Genomic DNA, 21,152 nt, shown 5'->3' with positions numbered 1-21,152 from the left:
CACATCCACACACAGTTTCTTGTTATTATAAATTTAATTTATGGTGGTATGGACAAGGACAAAGAATAATAGCTCTTTCGCTGGTACTCCTACTGAAAGATACATTAGACTATCCTGTTCGGTCACTTCCCACCCCCATCTTTCATGCCAGATTCAGTTATACACTAGATTCATGGTTTTGAACAATTTTTGGCCTCCGCTGTCAGCTGTCACTGTCAGTGTCAAAAAAATAAATATTTTGATCTCGATTGAAACTGAATTTCTTGAATGTTTACCTTGTTTTAACTCATTTACCTCATTTAAATAACACGGATTTGTGAAATTTGCTGATGTGCTTGGATATATAACTTGGGGCAGCTCCATAGAATTTAGGTATCTGTCTTTATTTCAATACTAACTAGTCAACACGCATTCGTTGTTCTAACATTGTAGAAAACTATCAATAAAACGCATAACTTACATGCTCTTTATTTGCAACAATCAATACTGACTGTAGGACTTATAATCCTAATATGATAATATTTTTTTACAGGTTGAAAACTAAATTTACTCCGTGTATGAGGAATGTGTGAATCCAATTGCTTCACGACATTTCATCATATCATTTCATAAATAAGCATGCTTGTAAGTGCATAGAAGATTTTGTACATCATGAAGCGTAAGGAAACAGACTCAGAACTGGAAATGGATATCCAAATTCAACAAGTAAGTGAAGTTATAGTTTCCACTACAGGAGCATTCCAAGGGCTGTCTCGTACAAACGCATTTTATTTCCAGTGTTGCGACTTTTTTCTCGGCATTTAAAGCAGGCGATTATTTTTCTGTGCGTATTTTTGACCGTTTGTCATAGAAAAGGAAACTCTTATACCTTTAAATCTTCAGAAACTTCGCGTTTGTACGGGACAACGGTAGACGATTTCGTGGAATGCTCCTACAGTGAATAGAACGTAAACGGCATACCTCATGGTTGCCAGGTATTCTCTACCAGTCAGTCTTAGGGCCAATATATTGCTAAAATGACTAAAGAGTGTTAATTTTGATTCAGTTGTAATTTATATTATGCAATGTTTAGTTTTCTTTACCAAAAGAACACCCTGGTGTATTAATGTATTGTCAAGTTTAAAAATTTCGACATTTGGTGTGATGTAATTATTGGACAACCCCTATTCGCAAAGGCAAGAGCAAGGTTTGAACTCACAATTTATACCAACACCCAAAATAGGTTAAATTATGTACTTGGTTAACATTTGAATGCTACAGACGGTAACTGACGTCAACGCAAAATCGTGACAACGACGCTAAAGATGGCATTTGCCGTCGATCATATGAACACCTACTGAAAAACACCCCACTTTTAGGTTGTCATTATTTATTCACAAAACTAAATTTTACCCCCATGGCGTCAGTGGCACGGCAAATGGATGTGCCGTTTGGCATTGAAAAGGTTAAGAACTACTTGTACTTGGTTGATAAGAACTTTATCTCTATTTCAACAGGTACAAAGCAATAGTGCAATAATAAACTCCCTAAACGCGGACTGCTGGCGTCTCATCTTAGACTATTTATCAGTTAAGGAGCTTCTGCAGACGGAGCTGACATGCAAAGATTGGCAAAAGCTGGTGCTCGATCACATATCACGTAAGGGCCTCTTTATATCTAATGGTTTAGTTGTACAAATCTAGTTTAACCCTTTTCCAGGCCGCACCAATCTACAAGGTTTTCCCGAAAAATCCAAATATATTCCAATTAATCCAGTTTTGATGATTCATTTGAACACAAGTCAAATTTTCCGAAAGTGCAATCTAATTTGAATCTTAAATCGGAATGCTAAAGTTGAAATTGTAGTGGCGCGTATGTGGTCGATAAATCGTAGTATTCGTAGTATGTGTGGAAAAGGGTTAAATCTCTTTAGGATGTCTGCTAGCTGGCGCGGTTGCACGGAGCGTCTGAGTGGGTTAACGAAAAATAGTATTAAATAGTATAATAACGAAAAACGCTAACCGGCGCAGACGGATTTTACGTAAAATGGTACCCAGCATGCGAGCGCCCGCTCCCTGCATAAGCAAACATGCTATTGTATGTAGCAAGGTGAAGGCCGGAGGCTGAAGAGTTTCGTCACTTTTTTAGGGTTCCGTACCCAAAGGGTGCAAACGGGACCCCTATTACTAAGACGTCCGTCTGTCTGTCTGTCCGTCTGTCTGTCTGTCTGTCTGTCTGTCTGTCTGTCCGTCTGTCTGTCTGTCTGTCACCACGCTGTATCTCATCAACCGTGATAGCTAGTTGAAATTTTCACAGATGATGTGTTTCTGTTGCCGCTATAACAACAAATCTTCTTCTTCCTCGTTCCCTCAATGCTGAGGATCGCGACCACATGCAACATCTCTCCATTGATTGGGGTCATAAGCCAAGTGGACCGCACGGTGCAGGCTGCCGCCACTCGTCTTCTTCATGGCGTCAGACCATCTCCTACGAGCCCCACCCTGAGCGCGTTTGCCATTCATTCGCCCCAAGATGATACACTTCTCCATATCATGCATTGGTGATCTCATAATGTGTCCGAAAAATCTATGGGTTCGTTCATGGCATGCTTTGGAGAGCCTTGTGGTAATATTGAGTTCTTCCAAAATAGAGATGTTAGTTCTTCTAGCTGTCCAAGGTATACGCAGCAGTCTTCGCCAACACCACATTTCAAAAGCGTCAATCTTAGCAACATCACAGCTTTTCAGGCTCCAAGTTTCGGCATCGTACATAAATATCGAGAAGACGAGCTCGAACCAAACGCACCTTAGTCGTACGTCGAATACCTCTGTTCCTCCAGATCTTGTCAAGGTTAGCCATAGCACTCTTAGCCATACCAGCTCTACGGCGTATTTCGTCAGTGCTGCCACCGTCGCAGGTTATTAACGACCCAAGATACACAAACTCGCTGACTTTTTCGTACTGGCGGAGTACGTCGGTAACTGGAAGTATGTTTGCCCTATCCACTACCATTATTTTAGTTTTAGAATGGTTTATCTTAAGGCCCAGCTTAGCGCTCTCATCTTCAATTCGCTTCAAAAGAGCCGCTATTTCCACTGCACTAGACGCAACTACTGTAGTATCATCTGCATACCTGAGGTTACTGACCAATCGACCTCCAACTGCAACACCTGCTTCCTTGCCGTCAAGTGCCTTCCTCATAATGTATTCGCCGTACAGGTTAAAAAGCTTGGGTGACAGAATGCAGCCCTGACGGACGCCCCGTTCTGTGTGGAAATCACTTGATTTGTGATTCTCCAGCTTCACGAAGCATGAACCCTCCAGGTACAAATTCTGTATTAGGGAAGCGAGGTGTTCAGGCACGCCCATCTCCACCAGCACATCAAACATGATTCTCCATTGCACACAGTCAAATAACAACAAATACTAAAAACAGAATAAAATAAATATTTAAGTGGGGCTCCCATACAACAAACGTGATTTTTTTGCCGTTTTTTGCGTAAATGTACGGCTACGGAACCCTTCGTGCGCGAGTCCGACTCGCACTTGGCCGGTTTTCTTTAGTATATTTAGTAAATCTCGTCCTTATGGTAAAGACAAAGTGGGACCTTTGACTAGACATAGACACATATAAAGTACCTACTGTGACTACATAAAAAACACAAATCTTAATATTTAATAAAGCTAATTTAATTTATTCCCAAAGTTGTATACCTATATTTTCTTACAGATCGGCCGATCGTTATCCACAGTATGGAAATTGACGAAAATACCCTAATATTAAGACAGTCAAGTGACGCGTGGTGTTCGTTCAAACGTTGGCTGAGGAAGTGTGGCCACTCCGTTCAGGACTTCGACATGGATTGTAAACATTACAAGGATGTCGTGGAGACCCTTAGGGACAACTGCCCCAACTTAGTAGGCCTTAAGGTAAGGGACAATGTCGTCTATGGAGCAATATATGGTTGTAGTTTTTTGGCAAAAATTAAATTTTTGTTACAAGCTTTTAGCTGACTGTACTTTTATTAGCAACTCTGTGATAAAACAACTAAGCCTGATTGTGTTTGGATTTGTTAGAATTGTCTCAATAAGTAATAGCACTCCTGACTTCGGGCAAACTCGGCTCCGTTCGGCTCAGCATTTCTCCGAACAATTATTAGGGTTGACACAACTTGACGTCCCTTTGCGTTCACGACCACAGATAAGATAATGACTTGAATTTTGACAACCCTAAATAGCCGGAAGGGATAGTGCTATTAGTTAGAATGGGATATCATGATTCGACCCTGAATCACTGTCAAACTTCGGGTTTGTAGGAAGTGTCCTTTCTGTACGGTAGTACTATTATTTATTATGTGGTAGAAACTTATGTAAATTTATTTCCAGTTGAGCAGGTTAAAGAAGAAACTGTCGCCGACCGGCGCGCTCCACTTCCAGAAACTGACGTGGCTCGTGTTCGACTGCTGCGACGTAAGTACCGACATAGAGAAAAAACCGGCCAAGTGCGAGTCGGACTCGCGTTTCTAGGGTTCCGCACATAAGTCTGAATCACGCTTGACTGCACATTTCTAATAGCTTTTCCTGTCATCTATTTTGTGTATTTTTTCCAAAATTTTAAACCCAGTAGTTTCGGAGATAAAGGGGGGGGGGGGGGGAATGGTAATTATTTGGCTATATTCTTAAATAACTTCGAACATATATATTTTAAAATTATAAAAAAAACATGTCCATCTTTGGGTCACAAATTTACATATGTGTACCAAATTTCAACTTAATTAGTCCAGTAGTTTCCGAGAAAATAGACTGTGTGAGACGGACAGACAGACAGACGCACGAGTGATCCTATAAGTGTTCCGTTTTTTCCTTTTTAGGCACGGAACCTTATAAAGTACATAGAGTGCTCACTCTATACATCAGCTTTGGTACCAAAACGACGATTATTTTCGTAGTCGACATCTAGTATCGAGTAGCGGAATTATCAGTAATGCTACTTGAAAATAGATGTAGCGACGACCGAAAATTCTAATGCTCAACAATTTTCAGTTAATATTATAACCGGATTAACCGGAACTCTATTTTCAACGACTTCTGCTTCTAATATTAGTTGTAAATTGTTGTTCAATACAATTTTCCTGAGTCGCCACACGAGAGACATCTAGCATCGAGTAGCGGCTCTGATTCCGCTACTCGATACTAGATGTCGACTGCGAAAATAATAGTCGTTTTGGTACCAAAACTGATGTATGGAGTGAGCACTCTATTCTTACTATATTTCTCTATAGTCCCGATTTGATTTATTTTATTTGTCACATTTATTCATATCGGGAGAATCGGGCATTCTCGGCTCCGTTCGGCTCAGCATTGCTCCGAGCAATTATTAGGGTTGGCACCACAACTTGACCTCCCTTTACTTGTACACTAATAATGTAATAATATAATCACCTGAATTTTGACAACCCTAAATATCCAAAAGGGATAGTATCATAATTAGTATCATGATTTGGCCCTGAATCGCTGTCAAACGTCGGTTTTGTAGGAAGTTTCTTTTCTGTTCAGTAGTAGGTACTATTATTTATTCTGTGACGTATTCGTAGTTTTCACAATATCACAGAATAAATAATAGTACTACCGTACAGAAAGGACACTTCCTACAAACCCGAAGTTTGACAGCGGTTCAGGGTCGAATCATGCTATTCCTTCTAATATATGGCACTATACCTTTCGGCTATTTAGGGTTGTCAAATTCAAGTGATTATCTTATCTGTGGTCGTGCACGCACAAGGAAGTCAAGTGGTGCCAACCCTAATAATTGCTCGGAGCAATGCTGAGCCGAACGGAGCCGAGTTCGACCGAAGTCAGGAGCGTCTCGATACTGACAATACTTTAATTTGTTTCAGGAGGTCACAGACGATTGCGTCAGTCAATTTCTAACAAACAGCTTAGAGGAATTACGTATTACTTATAACAAGCGAGTAACAGGCAGATTTCTTAACAATTTGAAACCCGTTAATAACATGAAAAGTCTCGCCCTAAAACATTGTAGAGCCTTGAGGTTCCCATTTCTGCTGTCCGTCGCAGACCGTTTAACCAATCTGACCGTACTAGAGTTATGGAAACGGAATCGTAGCAAAATAGAAATACGGGATAAGCTACACTTGCTATTTGGGAAAATGCCTAATTTAAGGGAGATAGACATAGAAATCTACGATATGCTGAGAAGGCCTGACGAAGAGCGCCGTCTGACTGAGAGCAATGTGTTTTTCGAGTCGATATGTCGGCTCAAGAGGTTGGGTCGGGTGAATGCGAACTTCCAAGTGTGGGATAACCATCTGGAGGCTTTGGCGAGCAGCTGCAAGGAGTTGATGGCTGTGGACTTGATATGCAATCGTGAGTAGAAATAGCATTCTTAACTGTCCATGAGTGGACCTTATGCCTTTTGTAATAAGGTTTACGAACTGTTAACAGTGTGGGTGATGGTACCTATATTATTTGCATCTAAATTATATGGTTATTTTAATAAAAAGCCTCTATTCTCTACAAGTCTACACTGTAAAAAAAAGAGTAAAAATAATACAAAATATTTTGTAGAGAGAAGAGGGGGTCTCTTCGGGTGAAGTGAAGGCCTCTTTTCCTCCAGCAGTTTGGTCCTTTTGGGGTCATCCATTAATCACATCACACAAAATTTCGATTTTTTAGACCTCCAAGGGGGGACCTAGCCACACTTTTTCATAGGACAAAGATAGGTCGTTAATACTTGCTGTCACACTTGGCATGACCCCCCCTCCCTCTGTTACTGTGACGTAATATGTAGATGAACCTGCGCCTGTACCTACCTGTGTGTGTGTGTGTGTGTGTGCGTGTTATACCTGTGGTGTTATTTAATTATTGTCAGATATAACGCGGCGCGGTCTGGACGCGCTGTGCCGCCACGTCCAGTCGCGTCCCGGGCGATTAAATCGTTTAGTGATTAACGGCTATGTATTGTGAACCCTCGTGGATGTCAGCTGCCGCTCCGTTGGTGGGTTGAGGATTGGCAGCCACCGAAACACGTAAAAAATAAAATTTTATTCATCGCCTCCCGTTTGATACTTTGTCAGATGATAGTTGAGATGCTATTGTGAATTAAAAATATCGTTAGCAAGTTGTATCGCGGTGGAAAGAACGTCAGCTGGTCGCATATAAGCGCTTTACCTTTTTATGATAGCGATAATGAAGTCATGAAGCTTTGCATGTTGCATTTCATCAGGCATTTCAACAAACGGATAACGCATTACGCATACTTTGCGGACATAAAAGGCAAAGGCGCGTATTTTTTACATGTTCATGTGACCAGCTGACGTTCTTTCCTCCGCGATACAACCGGATGACGGTTTTTTTTTATATTTTAAATAGCATCTAAACTATTATGAATCGGGAGGCGATGACTGAAAAAACAATTGTTTACTTGTTCATGTCATCAAATGACGGTATTCCCACCGTGATATAACCGGCTGCCTATGTTTTTAATTAATGATAGCATCTAAACTATCATCTGATACAGTATCAACCGGGAGGCGATCACTGACGATACAATCAATTCTTTTTGTTGTTAGTAAATGGATAAATGGTTTGATGTAATACTATCTACTTCTTTTGTTACTTATGCTTTTTTTTGACATTTAGATTTTATTCTAGAAATTCAAGACTAGTATTTTTTTATACAATTGTTTTAATGTTTGACGATCCTTTTGTGATATTCTTAGTGTTAAATAAGATCTGTATAATAATCCAATGTTATTATGGAACAATATTAACATCAATAAAATGCTCTGATAATTAGATTAACATTAATTACGATTCATAAGAGCTTGTTGCTAGGCTTACATGAATAAAGTATATTTTGAGTTGAGTTGAGTTAAGTATGACTCACGACAGTTTAAACTCTGTAATCCGTTGCACCTTTCAAGATAGTTCTAACGACTTTACTACCACGTCATGCGGTAAACCTAATATTAATGTAATGATTGTCAGACATAACGCGGCGCGGTCTGGACGCGCTGTGCCGCCACGTCGGGCCGCGCCTGCTCGAGCTCAACCTGGCCGAGAGCCTGCTCACCGACGACGACGTGGCCGCGTGTGTGTACGCCTGCCCCAAACTACTGGTAATTATTACAGATGGGCCGATGGCATTTAAAATAAAAAATTAATACATTAATTAATAATTAATATATTATTATTCAATTTAATTAGTTTTTTCCCTAGTTCAATCATGAATAGTTGATTGGCGATTATGTAGGGGTTATCCGCAGATGGTCTAGAACGCAAAATGACTAGTGTGTTGTTTTGCCTAAATCGCAATTCTACTCTACATCGCAAACGGTCTAGAACGCAAAATGCCCGATTTTTTTTCCGTTTTATCTTAACTTTATAGTGATGTCGACGGAGCCCCGCTCCCGCGGGGCTCCTATTCTGTGCTGTTTGGCTTTCGGCCATTTGAAGATACCTAACGAACCTAACCTACCTACGAGTATGTAAAATGTGGTGATATAAAAAGTGGGCATTTTGCGTTCTAGACCGTTTGCGATGTAGACTAATTGCGATTTAGGCAAAACAACATATTAGTCATTTTGCGTTCTAGACCATCTGCGGATAACCCTTTTGTAGTTTCATTCAGTATCGGTAAAGATATCTACCTTAACGCGCTTAGACGTCATAAATATGGTAAAATATACCGTCCTTTATCATCATCTGCTTGAATTTCTGTCGCAGATTTTTTAGGTTTGTATTATAATATTTGCGTATTGCATATTTTATTTTATATCATAAAATAAAATATGCGCCATAAAATATCTGCTCCGAGTGACATCTCTTGAATTTTTGTGGAACTAAAAGGGTGTAAAAAAAAAAAATTATCATGAGGCTTTTTAGTCAAATCACCAATATTTGCGCCCTACTCATTCCAGTCCCTGGACCTGTCCGACTGCCCGATGCTGGTGTCGGCCGTGCGGCGCGTGGCGGCGGCGCGGCGCGACATGCGGCAGGACGCGAAGTACTCCGCCGAGACGTTCCTGCGCCTCCCCCTGCCGCTCACCATGAGCAGGTGGGACTTCTACGGGGACGCGGAGGACTTCAAGGTACATTTTCCAGATTTAGAGCCAGTTGCACCGACCACATTTGACAGACTGGTCAGCCGGCGCGCCCCGGCGCCTTACTATGAACCTTTCCATACATAAAAATTTAGCGAACTCTTTAACGATACTAACAGGATGACATTCCACCACGGCGCCCTCCGATGAGTGGAGGCCTGTGCCCAGCAGTGGGACGTATATAAACTGAATTATTAATATTTTTATTTTATTTTTAACCTGTTGACCGCCAAAGACGTCAAATCGTCAGTCTGTCGTCTACAACCGAATAATCCCAATATCAACTACTTATCGTGTTTTTTTTTATGGAAGTTTATGCCCTGGATGCCATGCCATATAAGCAAAAACTCATAGAGAAAGGGGCAAGCTATGATGGCGCCATCTATCGACACCTTTGACAGATGCCAACCTCATCTGTTGATTTTTATTGTTTAACTGTCTTCGATCGATGCGTTTCATTCTGAAATTTTATTATAACTACATATTTATTTTTCAGGATGTCGTCGACGTGCGTTTTAATAGCGACGGTTATTCCAGCGTGGAACGTCAATACTGAACCATCAGACCACTTATCGTCTTATTTGTGACCCTTACGCCAAAGACAGAGAGAAATTTGTAAGTATAGAGTGCTCACTCCATACATCATTTTTGTTACAAAAACGACTGTTGTTTTCGTAGTCGACATGTAGCGTCAAGTAGCAGAATTATCAGTACTACTACTTGACACAAGATGTCACGTGTGTCGCGACTGACGAAAAATATATTGATCAACAATTTACAATATAACTAATATAACAAGCAGGAGTTGAAAATAGAGTTCCGGTTAATACGGTTATAATATTAGCTGAAAATTATTGTGCATTAGACTGTCCGTTCGTCGCGACATCTATTGTCGAGTAGCAGTACTCATAATTCCGCTACTTGACGCTAGATGTCGACTACGAAAAAAGGCTCATTTATAGTTCGTTTTTTTTAGCATTAGAAAGAACTCCACAGAAGCAAGCGTGCAGTTTTTGTCAGGCTCTTTAATTGTTAATAATTATTGAATTATCTAATGTAGCATGGTCAATGCATATAATTTACATCAAAGTATTACCGCTAAAAGTGCCGGATTTGGAACCACAAGCTTACTTCTGCGAAGTTCTTTCTAATGCTAAAAAAAACGGACTATAGACGGCGCGTGAACTCGCATGCGATTTTAGTTACATTGCGGACTGTTCGTTACGTCCAATTCAACCGACCGATCAAAACCCCGCAATGTAATAAACTCGCATGCGCTCCTATAGTCGTTTTGGTCAGGCGTGGCTCACTCCGCGATTTCGTCGCTTTGCTACAGTTAGCTAAAAGTACATCCGTTCCACACCAATTTTGGTGGCTAGCCATAAGCCGCGCGTGGCGCTGTCGCCACCTAGCGGCCATGCCTGTCCTGATCGTAACAGACGCGTTTTGTTAGAGAGTGAGTCTTCTGTACTATTATTTATTCTGTGTTTTGGTAACAAAACTGATCTATGGAGTGAGCACTCTATGGTTACTTATTTTTGGCAAAGACGTCAACTGACGCGCGCGACTACAGCGCAATATCGACCTTCGTGCATTCGCAACAAGGTTCACAATGACGCGCCGCGCACGGCGTGGCGTTGAAAGGTCCGACGGTCCAAGGTCGAGGGCACCTTGGTCGGGGCGCCATAAAAATAGGGGGTATTACTGCAATTTTCTGCCGCCGGAGTGAAACGAAACGTCCCAAATCAAGTTGCACAACACCCCCCAAAAAATACGGTATACCTAAAATAAAAAAAAACGAGGTACGGCAACATGCGAAATAGTACTATAAAAAAAATCATTAGGACTTACGCCTAACGACACGTGAATTACAAAAATACGCTAAGTTAAAAAAAACAAAATAAAGTACTATTTCGATATTTGTCGGGTATGGTAAGTACCGGACAAAGCGTAACAATGCGTTACCATTTGGTCATATTAAAGATAGCTCCGATGTTGGGGTTGAGAGGTACTTAGCAGGTGAGTGGTTTGTCGTCCTTGGCGGCACGACGACTGGTACAAGACGAGGGATCGTGCGTCCAAGGATAACTTTTCCAAACTCTAAAACCATACTAAGTCCTATAGTCCAAATCGCTCTGAGACTGAGCACAGCTTCGATCGCACCGCACATACATCACGCACTAACAGATTCAAACATTCATCGCCCATGCAAAAATAATAACGTAACAGTTTTACTGTTCGCCACGTTCCGAACAAAATTCGTGAATTAAATATTTACCGAATATTTAACACTACTAACGATCTCAACCGTTTTTTTGTTATGTTATGAGAGGTAGGTGATAGTGGTCGTCAACCCTGGCGGCAAGACGACAAGCCTAAAGAGACTCGGGGTCTTGCGTCCAGAGATAACTTCCACCTCAAAACCTAACTTCCATTTCCTACTTAAAATCTTTAATATGCCACGACCCAATTGGGTGACCATCCAGCCTTTCAAGCTCATAAACTAAAGGAGATAAAACCTTTTTAACTCTGCACGGTTCATACTTAGGTGCGAGTTTTGATTTGACATAACAAACTTAGAGGCGTCACTTTGCGTATAAGTACGCTTGTGAACAATATCCCCTACTGAAAACTTCGCCTCTCGGCGTCTCAAATTATAATATTTGGCATTTGTTTCATGTGCTTGCAGCATACGTACCCTAACCTGCTCAAAAATGTCTCTCATACAACCAAATTCGCCTGCATACTCCTCTCTAGGCATACCCACATCGTATTGTTTATCAGTATCTTTATAAAACGAGCCGTTAATGACGGGTTCCCTAGCGTGCACTAAAAAGAAAGGAGAATACCCGGTGGTCTCACTTATTGCATTGTTTATCGCAAACCTGATTTGGTGCAGCTTTTCGTCCCATGTACGGTGATTGTCCTTTACGTAAGACGCTACGGCGGTCATCACTACCTTATTATAACGCTCGACTAAATTTACCTGCGGAGTATAGCGCGGGCCATAAAAAATGTTAGGTACGTTGTAGCGTTTCAATAACTGCTTAAACTCTGATCCCGTGAATTGCGTTCCATTGTCTGCAATCACGGTTTCAGGCACGCCATGTTCCAAAATGACATGGTTTTCAAAATTCTTCGCCACCAAAGCGCTAGTAGCGCGGCGAAGTGGAAATAGCAGTGTGTGTTTCGAAAAGCAACATGTAACAACAAATAAAAATGTATAACCTGCGCGAGAGCGCGGCAGTGGACCGACAAGATCTATGCTAACCACCAACCATGGTCGTCGACATACCTTTGGCTGTCCCATGAGGCCTGCAGTCGGTTTCTGCGAATGCTTGTACGCTGCACAAACATCGCACGCTTTTACGAACTCGACTACATCCTTATACATACCGGGCCAAAAGTAGGTCAACGCCAACCGGCGATGAGTTTTAAAAACACCTAAATGTGCAGCAGTTGCTTCGCAATGATTTTGCTGCAGAACTCTCTTACGATCACACTTCTTCACCACTTCCTTCCAATCGAACTCTCGCAACAAATTATACTTTGACTTTGAAAGTCTAAAAAGTTTCCCGTCTTTTAAACAAAAATTTGGAAAATTTGCGGGAAAAGATCTACAGCCATTGAAGATCTTATCATACCATTCATCTGGCTCAACGTCATCATTTGTCACGTTAATTGCATTTACTTGCATGAGTCTTGACAGTGCGTCAGGCACAACGTTAAGCGATCCCTTTCTGTGCTCAATCTCAAAGTCGAATTGAGACAGTCTGCAACCCCAACGAGCTAACCTCCCTGACGGGTTTTCAAGATTCATGAACCATTTGAGTGACGCGTGATCCGTGATCACTTTAAACTTACGTGAGCCTAGATATGCCTGAAATTTCTCCACTGAAAATATGACCGCAAGAGCCTCCCTTTCAGTGGCGCTGTAATTTCGCTCACTTTTGTTTAGGGCGCGGCTAACGTATGCGATCGGATGCTCAACCCCCTGGATGGTCTGGGAAAGCATTCCACCGATTCCGTATGAGGACGCATCACAATGTACTGAAAATTCTTTTTTAAAATCCGGTACCGCCAAAATGGGTGCCGTCACTAGAGCGTTCTTCAAAATCTTAAATGCTTCCTCTGCTTCCGCAGACCACTCGAAAGGTGGCGCCTTCTTGCCCTGTGACGTAAGTTTATTCAAAGGAGCGGCTATCGATGCGAAATTTCGGATAAACCGTCGATACCAGGAACACGTTCCTAAGAATGCCCTTACGTCACGCGCATTCGTGGGTGTGGGGAAGTTTAGAACGGCAGAAACCTTGTCAGGATCAGTACGCAACCCGAACTCGTCCACGACGTAACCGAGGTATTTTATGGACTGCCTGAAGAACTTAGACTTCTCAAAATTAATTGTTAAATTCGCCTTTTCCAACTTCGCCAACACACGATTCAGCAAAAGCAAGTGCGTCTGAAAATCTGATGAGCAAATAACGATGTCATCGATGTAACAAAAAGCTAAACCGGTTTCGATGTCACCTGTCAAATTGTGATCAATAAGGCTGTCCATCAGCCTCTGCTGACGCGCCGATGCGCCGCAGAGACCAAAAGGCATGACCTTGAACTTAAACATTCCACGACCGGGCACGCAAAAACTTGTCTTCTCCTGTGAGGTTTCAGCTAACGGGATCTGCCAGAATGAGGAACTTAAATCGATCGAGGTTAGGTATTTCGCTTCCTTCAAACTATCCAAAATCTGGGGTATATACGGAATGGAATACGAATCTCCCTTTGTGACCGCATTTAATTTCCTGCAATCTAAACAAAATCGCCAATCACCGTTAGGTTTCCTAACTAAAAGAGCCGGGTTATTCCACGGACTCTCACAGGGTGTAACTACGTCCAATTTTAACATACAGTCCAACTCGGAGGCTAAAGCAGCGCGTTTTTCCGGCGATAACGGGTACTGTTTCGTTTTGATGGGCGTGGCATCACCAGTATCGATAACATGCTCCGTCAAGCTGGTTCTGCCAAGCAGGGCCGGATTAACCCTAAGTCAAAGTAGGCAACTGCCTAGGGGCCCCGCCTCAGCTAGGGGGCCCCGGCTCGGCTAGGGGGCCCCGGCGGCTCAGCGCGCAGCAAATAAAATTCTGTTCCATAGGGTCAAAATTCATGAGTAAATTTTTTATTCTTATAATGAGTATGCTTTGTTATTGTTTTTTTCCACTCTTTAAATCAGCGGTCGACAACCTGCGGCCCGCGGGCCGCATGCGGCTCGTGAACCTGTCACTTGCGGCCCGAGAGCCGCCTTGGCTACTTTGTATGTGATAGTGACAAACGACAGTGTCTCATAAAGTCATAAATATTAACAAAGTACGGCCCGCGTCACCTCCGTTAACTACTATGTGGCCCTTGGCTGCTAAAAGGTTGCCGACCGCTGCTTTAAATTAATGAAATACTGTTATAAAAATTGAAGCAATACGTTACAGTTTACGGGGCGTATTCTGCGTACCTGTTGTAAAGTTGTAATAATAGGGATTTTCAGGAAAAATTGGTTCACTTTTTTTCGAACAACCAACAACTTTTGGGTTATTTTGACTCAGAATCACGAGGACTATTGATTAAAACAAAGAAAAAGAAAGAAGACGAACGTGTCCCCAGTTTTTCATAGGAATGCTTGACCTTCGACCTCACTTTTTACCTCAATTTACCATTGGTTTGTGTTCCACATCTCCTCTGCTTCAGCTAAGCCTTTGGCCTCGCTGCGCCAAGCTCGGCCTGCGGTCTCGCTTTTTAATACAATGGACATTGGTTCGTGTCTGTGCTCGACTATTTATCCTGAAGCCTGATGAAGCACGGCTTTGACTTCGCATGAAAGCTCGCTTCACTGGGGCAGTTTGGACTTTTAGGCCCAGATGAAGATCGATACCCGGCCTTTTAACACGCTTTCACAATTTGAGATATTGTTACAAAAAAATTTCTCGCTCGCTGCGCTCGCGCTTCTTTTTGGTTCTTTAGTTGCCCCTTTTATCATCGACATGTTAGCTTGACTGGTGAAAGAATAGAGTTAGACCAAAGTATGTAATGATTTTGATAGCATACGCAGTGCAAGTATTATTTATACGTCATAATTTCGTAGAAGTTTTGACGTTTAAAATAACACTTGCACTGCGAGTGCTATCAAAATTGTTGCAGGCTTATCAGAATCAGAATCAGAATCAGAATCAGAATCAGAATCAGAAATTTATTTGTATAACATAGGTAATAAATACAGGTGGTACTTTTTATACATTTCGATCACTATGTTTATCCACAAATGCGGATGTACAAATTTAATGTAATGCCTAACCTAAATAATAACATGCTGCGTGCATACTTGGACATTAATAATATTCTTACAAATATCACAATCAAACTTGCAAACAATACAAAATATTAGTTATTGAAAAAAAAAAAAAATATCTATATCGTGTGATGTCATAAGGTCCTAACATATACAATTTATATAAAATGAAAATACGAGTACTTATACTATTAAAGAAATGATATTACAGTAAAATGTGAGAAATAATTAATATGGGGAAGGAATTCCATTTACAATATCAGTTATCTATGTCGTTTAGGAAATCATTGATTGAGTAATAACATTTACGAATTAGTAATTCTGTCAGCTTTTTTTTGAAATATTTTGTATCTAGCTTTAGAATGTCACTTGGTATCTTGTTATAGATAATAGGAGCCATTTTAAGAATGTTTTTATTGAACAGGGCTGTATTTCCTTTTGGCGCTCGTAACTTATGCTCATATTGTGTTCTGACTGGCAGCCTGCGCCCTTGAGATGCGAGTATAAATAGTTGAGGGTTACTTTTTACAAATAGAGCTATTTCTAGGATGTAAATCGAAGGAAAAGTTAAGAGTTTTAAATATTTGAAACCGGGAACACAACTTTCCCTGTATTTCAAGTTAAGTATTGCACGAATGCATTTTTTTTGCGCTATAAAAATATGTTCTGTATAACTAGAGTGACCCCAAAAAATTACCCCATAACGCAACTTGGATGCTACGAGGCCATGATAAGCACTTATTAAGGTTGTTCTACTTACAATTTTTGAGAGGTTTCGTAAAGCATATACTGCTTTGTTGACTGCTTTACAAATTTCTATGCCTTGTTCTTTCCATTTTAAATTACTATCTATGGTAATGCCTAGGAATTTACAAACTTGAACCTCGTTGATATTGGTTCCTTCATAATTAATATTCATACAAGGTACTGAAACCGCCTGTTTAAAGTGCATTATATTCGTTTTCTGGAGGTTTATAACTAAATTATTATTTTGAAGCCATCCAACAATATCACTTAGGACAGAATTGATATCATTTTCATATTCATTTAAATTATCACATTTAATTACGGATGTACTATCGTCGGCAAAAAGTATCATGGGACATTCTACAGCAGTGGGAAAATCATTTATATAAATTAAGAAGAGTAGTGGCCCAAGTACACTACCCTGAGGGACTCCGTGTGTGCATTTCCTAATATCTGAAGTGTATTTTAATTCCTTCTTCCGATTTGTGCAAATATGGGCTATTTCTGTGTATTGCTGTCTATTACTTAAGTAGGATTTTATTAGATTTAGTACTTGCCCTCTAATTCCATATGCGTTAAGTTTTGAAAGCAGGATATTATGATCCACGTAATCAAATGCCTTCGTCATATCTGTATAGATTGCACATATTGGGGTCCTATTGTCTACATTTTCAACAATTAATTTAAGTAAATCAAAAATTGCCATATTAATTGTTTTATTTTTTCGAAAGCCCTTTTGTTCTTCGCACAGTATATTGTATTTAGTTAAAAAATTGTACATTCGATCATAAATAACATTCTCAAAAATTTTAGAAAATATAGGGACTAGAGCTATCGGCCTGTAATTTTGACACAATTCTCTATCTCCTTTTTTATAAAGCGGTTTGATTATAACAGTTTTTAAACTGTTAGGATATTTACCAGCGTCTAACGTAAGGTTTATAATATGGCTTATATGTTCAGCTATGGAGTCTATCTTGGTCTAACTCTAGTAATTTAAGTAATTTTAACATATGGAAATTCTTTACTATTAGGTTCGGCTCGGCGTTCGGTCTTATGGTCGGACAATCGCTGTTCAGCCTCGCAAAATATTAACTATTGAGAAAATCAACTTTGCGGCACTAGTTGAGCTTAGCTTTTAGCCTCGCTTAAAATTTGCCATTAGAGGTAGACAGGAAAGTGACGCTGAAGCCTAAAGGACTCTCCCCACACTTGACGCGACGCGGAATCGGCCAAAACCGATAGAATAAAGCTTTAAGTCCAATAAGAGCGAAAATGACATCGTTCGATTAGGATCGGCTCGGCCGACGCTGATAATTTTATTAAAATTAAAAACGCAAACTTATTTCCCTGTACTGAATATGATGTGTGCAGAATTGACTGTGGGGGGCCCCGAGCCTCCTACTGCCTAGGGGCCCCGACATGCTTAATCCGGCCCTGCTGCCAAGCCCCTTCTCCTCGAACGAAATGTTTTTAAATTTCCCTACGACGGTGTCCGCGAGTTCCCTCTCGGCCGCAGTTAAATGCTCGTAGGACCGAATCGTGTGTACTTGTTCTGCACTTAAACCGTTACAACTAAAATAATTTTCAGGTGGAGTCATGTGTTCCGCATTTTTCAAACATTCAGGCAATAAATCAAAAGCTTTCCAAAAATCATATCCTAAAATAACGTAATTTACGATCGAGGGTACTACTACAAACTTTATTACTTTGGTAGTATTTTCAAAGGTAACCGGGACAAAAATGTACCCAATCGACTCGCAATTTACTCCATTTGCGACCCTACACGAACTAGAGTACGCTTCCTGAAATGTAAAACCAAATTTGACAAAATCCAAATGTGCATTGTTCCCTAAAACTGACAATGCTGAACCGCTATCGGCCAACCCATAAATCTCAAAATCATTCGCTTTAAATTTTAAATATGGTCTAATATCGTCTTTATTTGGAGCAAACAGAATCGTAGCAATCGAACTAGCATTTTTATTTTGTTCAATCGATTTAAACTTTAATCGATTCGATTGACACTTGCTACGATTCAACCTTAGGCGTTTTTTGACTGTTGTTGCATTGGTTTTGTAACGTTACCCTTTTGACAGATCTCACATTCCGATCGTATTGTATTTGCTTTCCCACAACCAAAACAGCTATACGAATTTAATTTAGGCTTTTCTTTACACAATTTAAAATTATGATCCGGTTTACCACATTTGTAACAAACTCCACGATGTGGTTTCGAAAACTTCGCGTCCGAAAACCTTGGTTGCTGTTTTCGCTGTGAAAAGGAACTATCCGACTTGGTCGCGAAGCTTGAGCTTTGTTTAGCAGCGATGGCATTCACCTGAGGTTGCTTGGCACTGGAGCCTTTATAAACATGATCACGACAAAGTGTATGCTCGCTGACCTTGGGCGGTTCTACAAATAATTTCGCCCTTTGCTGTGAAAACTCAACCTTGCGACAATAAGCCTTCAGTTCGGCGACCGACTTAATATCTACCAATGCCAACTGCTGAGTAAAATGTGGGCGAATGTTGTGCAACAAGATGTCCAGTTTCGCCTCCTCCGGTAAGTCTGATCTCAACCTAGCAAACATGCCAGACATTACCGCAAAATACAAGTGGATGGGTTCGTTTTCCCCCTGCGTTCTAGCTTGAATTTCCTGTCTCAGCCTAAAATCATAGTCACCGGGGACAAACTCATCCAACAAAAGTGACTTTAAATCTTGGCAGCAACTTGAAACCGAACCCTTGACACCTCTAAACCACAACAATGCCGAGTCTACAAATAAATGAGGTGCCGCCCTAAATAGTTTGGCATCTGAAACCCCATTTGCTTCTTTTAGTTCCTCCACACGCTCCAAAAATGAGCGCGGGTCTGTCAAACCATTAAATTTAACCTGCCATTTTGAAATATTCAAATCACTAGAGCACTGAACCTGCATTTCCCTAATACCGCTTGTTAACATTTCAGAATTATTGCCTGATCATGTAATTGTAAGATTTTTGAAGCTTTTGAGATAAATTTCTCAATGATGGAAATAATAAATGAATAAATTAATGAATAAATAAATGGATAAATCCCGGCTCCTGAAAACCGAGAAAAGGTTATATTAGCCTACGCCCTTTATGGCCGCTAGAAAAGAGATGAAACCATTGGAAATTTGGCTCACCGCACTGGAAGCTGCTAAGACTTCTGGCGGAGCGCTCCCTTCCCTCGAGCAGGAGTCTCTCTGCAAAGAACCAAAATCTGGTTAAGAACAAACCCACAACGTCTCGCGCCATTGTGGAGTTGATCACCACGAAATTTAATTTCTACTCACTCAGTGGAGCTTCCGAAGGACTCAAGCCGTTTCAATCTTTCAGACCACCATGCCGAAAGTGTGGTCTTCCCACAAATTGGGCTCTTGCGAGCGAGTGTCCCCAGAGGGGTTCCCAAATCAAATGTGCCTATCATTCTCGAATGATCTCCAATATGGAGTCCCTGAGAGCCCTATTAACAAAAGGTAGGGTGGCAGTCCCTTGAAGACACAAATCCCACGAAAATTCTGTCTGAATTATTTAGACAATATCACTCTAGAGTTACTTCTATTATTTCTTTAATCGTTTTATTTAGAGATGCAACGGATAGTTGAAATGAGTGCGCGTGCAAGTCAGTGGAATGATAAAATTGTTTTAAAATAATAAACAAGTACGATTATGACCGTGTCCGATTCTTAAATCCAATTTGTTTATTCCGAAATCAAGCAATGTTACTATCTGGTATCCGGCCGGATAGTAAAATAATGGCCGGATAGGCCGGATACCGGATAGTAACCGGATATCCGATGCATCTTTAGTTTTATTATGCAGTAAACAGTTTTTTGAAAATTTTTCACAGATTATATGTTACGAATAAATAAATATGACATTAATGCATTGGTTTGTTTACTGTTTGTGCTAGTGGCGCCCCCTATGCAAAGTTTTACGTAATATTTCCTAATCACTGATACGGGCGAAAACTGTCGATGTAAAATATGCTTTAGTAGGTACAAGATTTTGTTATTTCGTAAAGTTATTTTCAAGTTTAACAGATATGTGGCTTTCCATTACAGAAGGGTCCTTTTGCACATAGAGTATGAGGACCCTTTAGGCATGGAGCGCCACATATGAACAGTTGTATTTGTAAGGAAAATAAAGAAGTTATTTTTGAGACACTGGTTTTTGATTTTCCCTGTATTAGGGTCGGTTGCACCAAACTGTTCGTATCGTTAAAGAGTTCGCTAAAGTTTTATGTATGGAAAGTTTCATAGTAAAGCACCGGGGCGCGCCGGCTGACGTTGATCAGTCTGTCAAATGTGGTTGGTGCAACTGGCCCTTAGTATTCTATTAGACTCTGACCACGCTAACTATGCAATAAGAACGCACACAAACTTCATATTCACGTAGCATTTGGCATGAAAACTTAAGTGTGACGAGGGGGCCGATTTTTTAAATTCGACCACTCGATTTCGTGTATTTCGTTAAATGATATCTTCACTACTAGGCGTTTAAATGCTACTAATAGAATTGAAATCGAGTGGTCAATACCACTAGTTCCAAATTCGATCGCTCGTATTTCAAAAATTAGCATTTTGTCGTTTTTCACCGATTTTCGAGTGACGTAATCGAGCGATCGAATTTCAAAAATCGGCCCCCAGGGCTATAACCGTGAAAATTGAAGTTCACCAAAGCTCTACATTCTGCAAGGTTTACCGCTTTCCTGTGGGTGTAGGTAGGTGTGTGCGTGCGTGCGTGCGTGCGTGCGTGCGTGCGTGCGTGCGTGCGTGCTTGCGTGCGTGCGTGCGTGCTTGCTTGCGTGCGTGCGTGTGTATGTATGTTTACGAATTAGTTATACGAACTAGTTTTGCGACCATACTTGGAGGGTTTTGGACTGTACTTGGTTGGTTTTACGCTACAAATGAAACAAAAACAAACTAACAACAATACCATTTA

General features: G+C 40.8%; 1 protein-coding gene across 1 annotated transcript; it reads left to right on the top strand.

Annotated features, from left to right (window-relative positions):
• Positions 1 to 232: 232 nt before the first annotated feature.
• On the top strand, positions 233 to 10,787 carry LOC134677040 (F-box/LRR-repeat protein 4-like). The gene is made up of 9 exons (XM_063535466.1): positions 233 to 372; positions 533 to 705; positions 1,497 to 1,638; positions 3,710 to 3,909; positions 4,366 to 4,449; positions 5,877 to 6,366; positions 7,990 to 8,120; positions 8,922 to 9,092; positions 9,601 to 10,787. Exons 2-9 carry the CDS (start codon positions 652 to 654, stop codon positions 9,658 to 9,660), a joined length of 1,332 nt encoding a protein of 443 aa, XP_063391536.1. The 5' UTR covers positions 233 to 372; positions 533 to 651; the 3' UTR covers positions 9,661 to 10,787.
• The last annotated feature ends 10,365 nt before the right edge of the window (positions 10,788 to 21,152 follow it).

Source organism: Cydia fagiglandana, chromosome 25 (assembly GCF_963556715.1).
Source record: "Cydia fagiglandana chromosome 25, ilCydFagi1.1, whole genome shotgun sequence".
Taxonomy (NCBI): domain Eukaryota; kingdom Metazoa; phylum Arthropoda; class Insecta; order Lepidoptera; family Tortricidae; genus Cydia; species Cydia fagiglandana.
The sequence above is the reverse complement of the archived record's forward strand: the minus strand, read 5'-3'. Positions and strand labels throughout refer to the sequence as shown.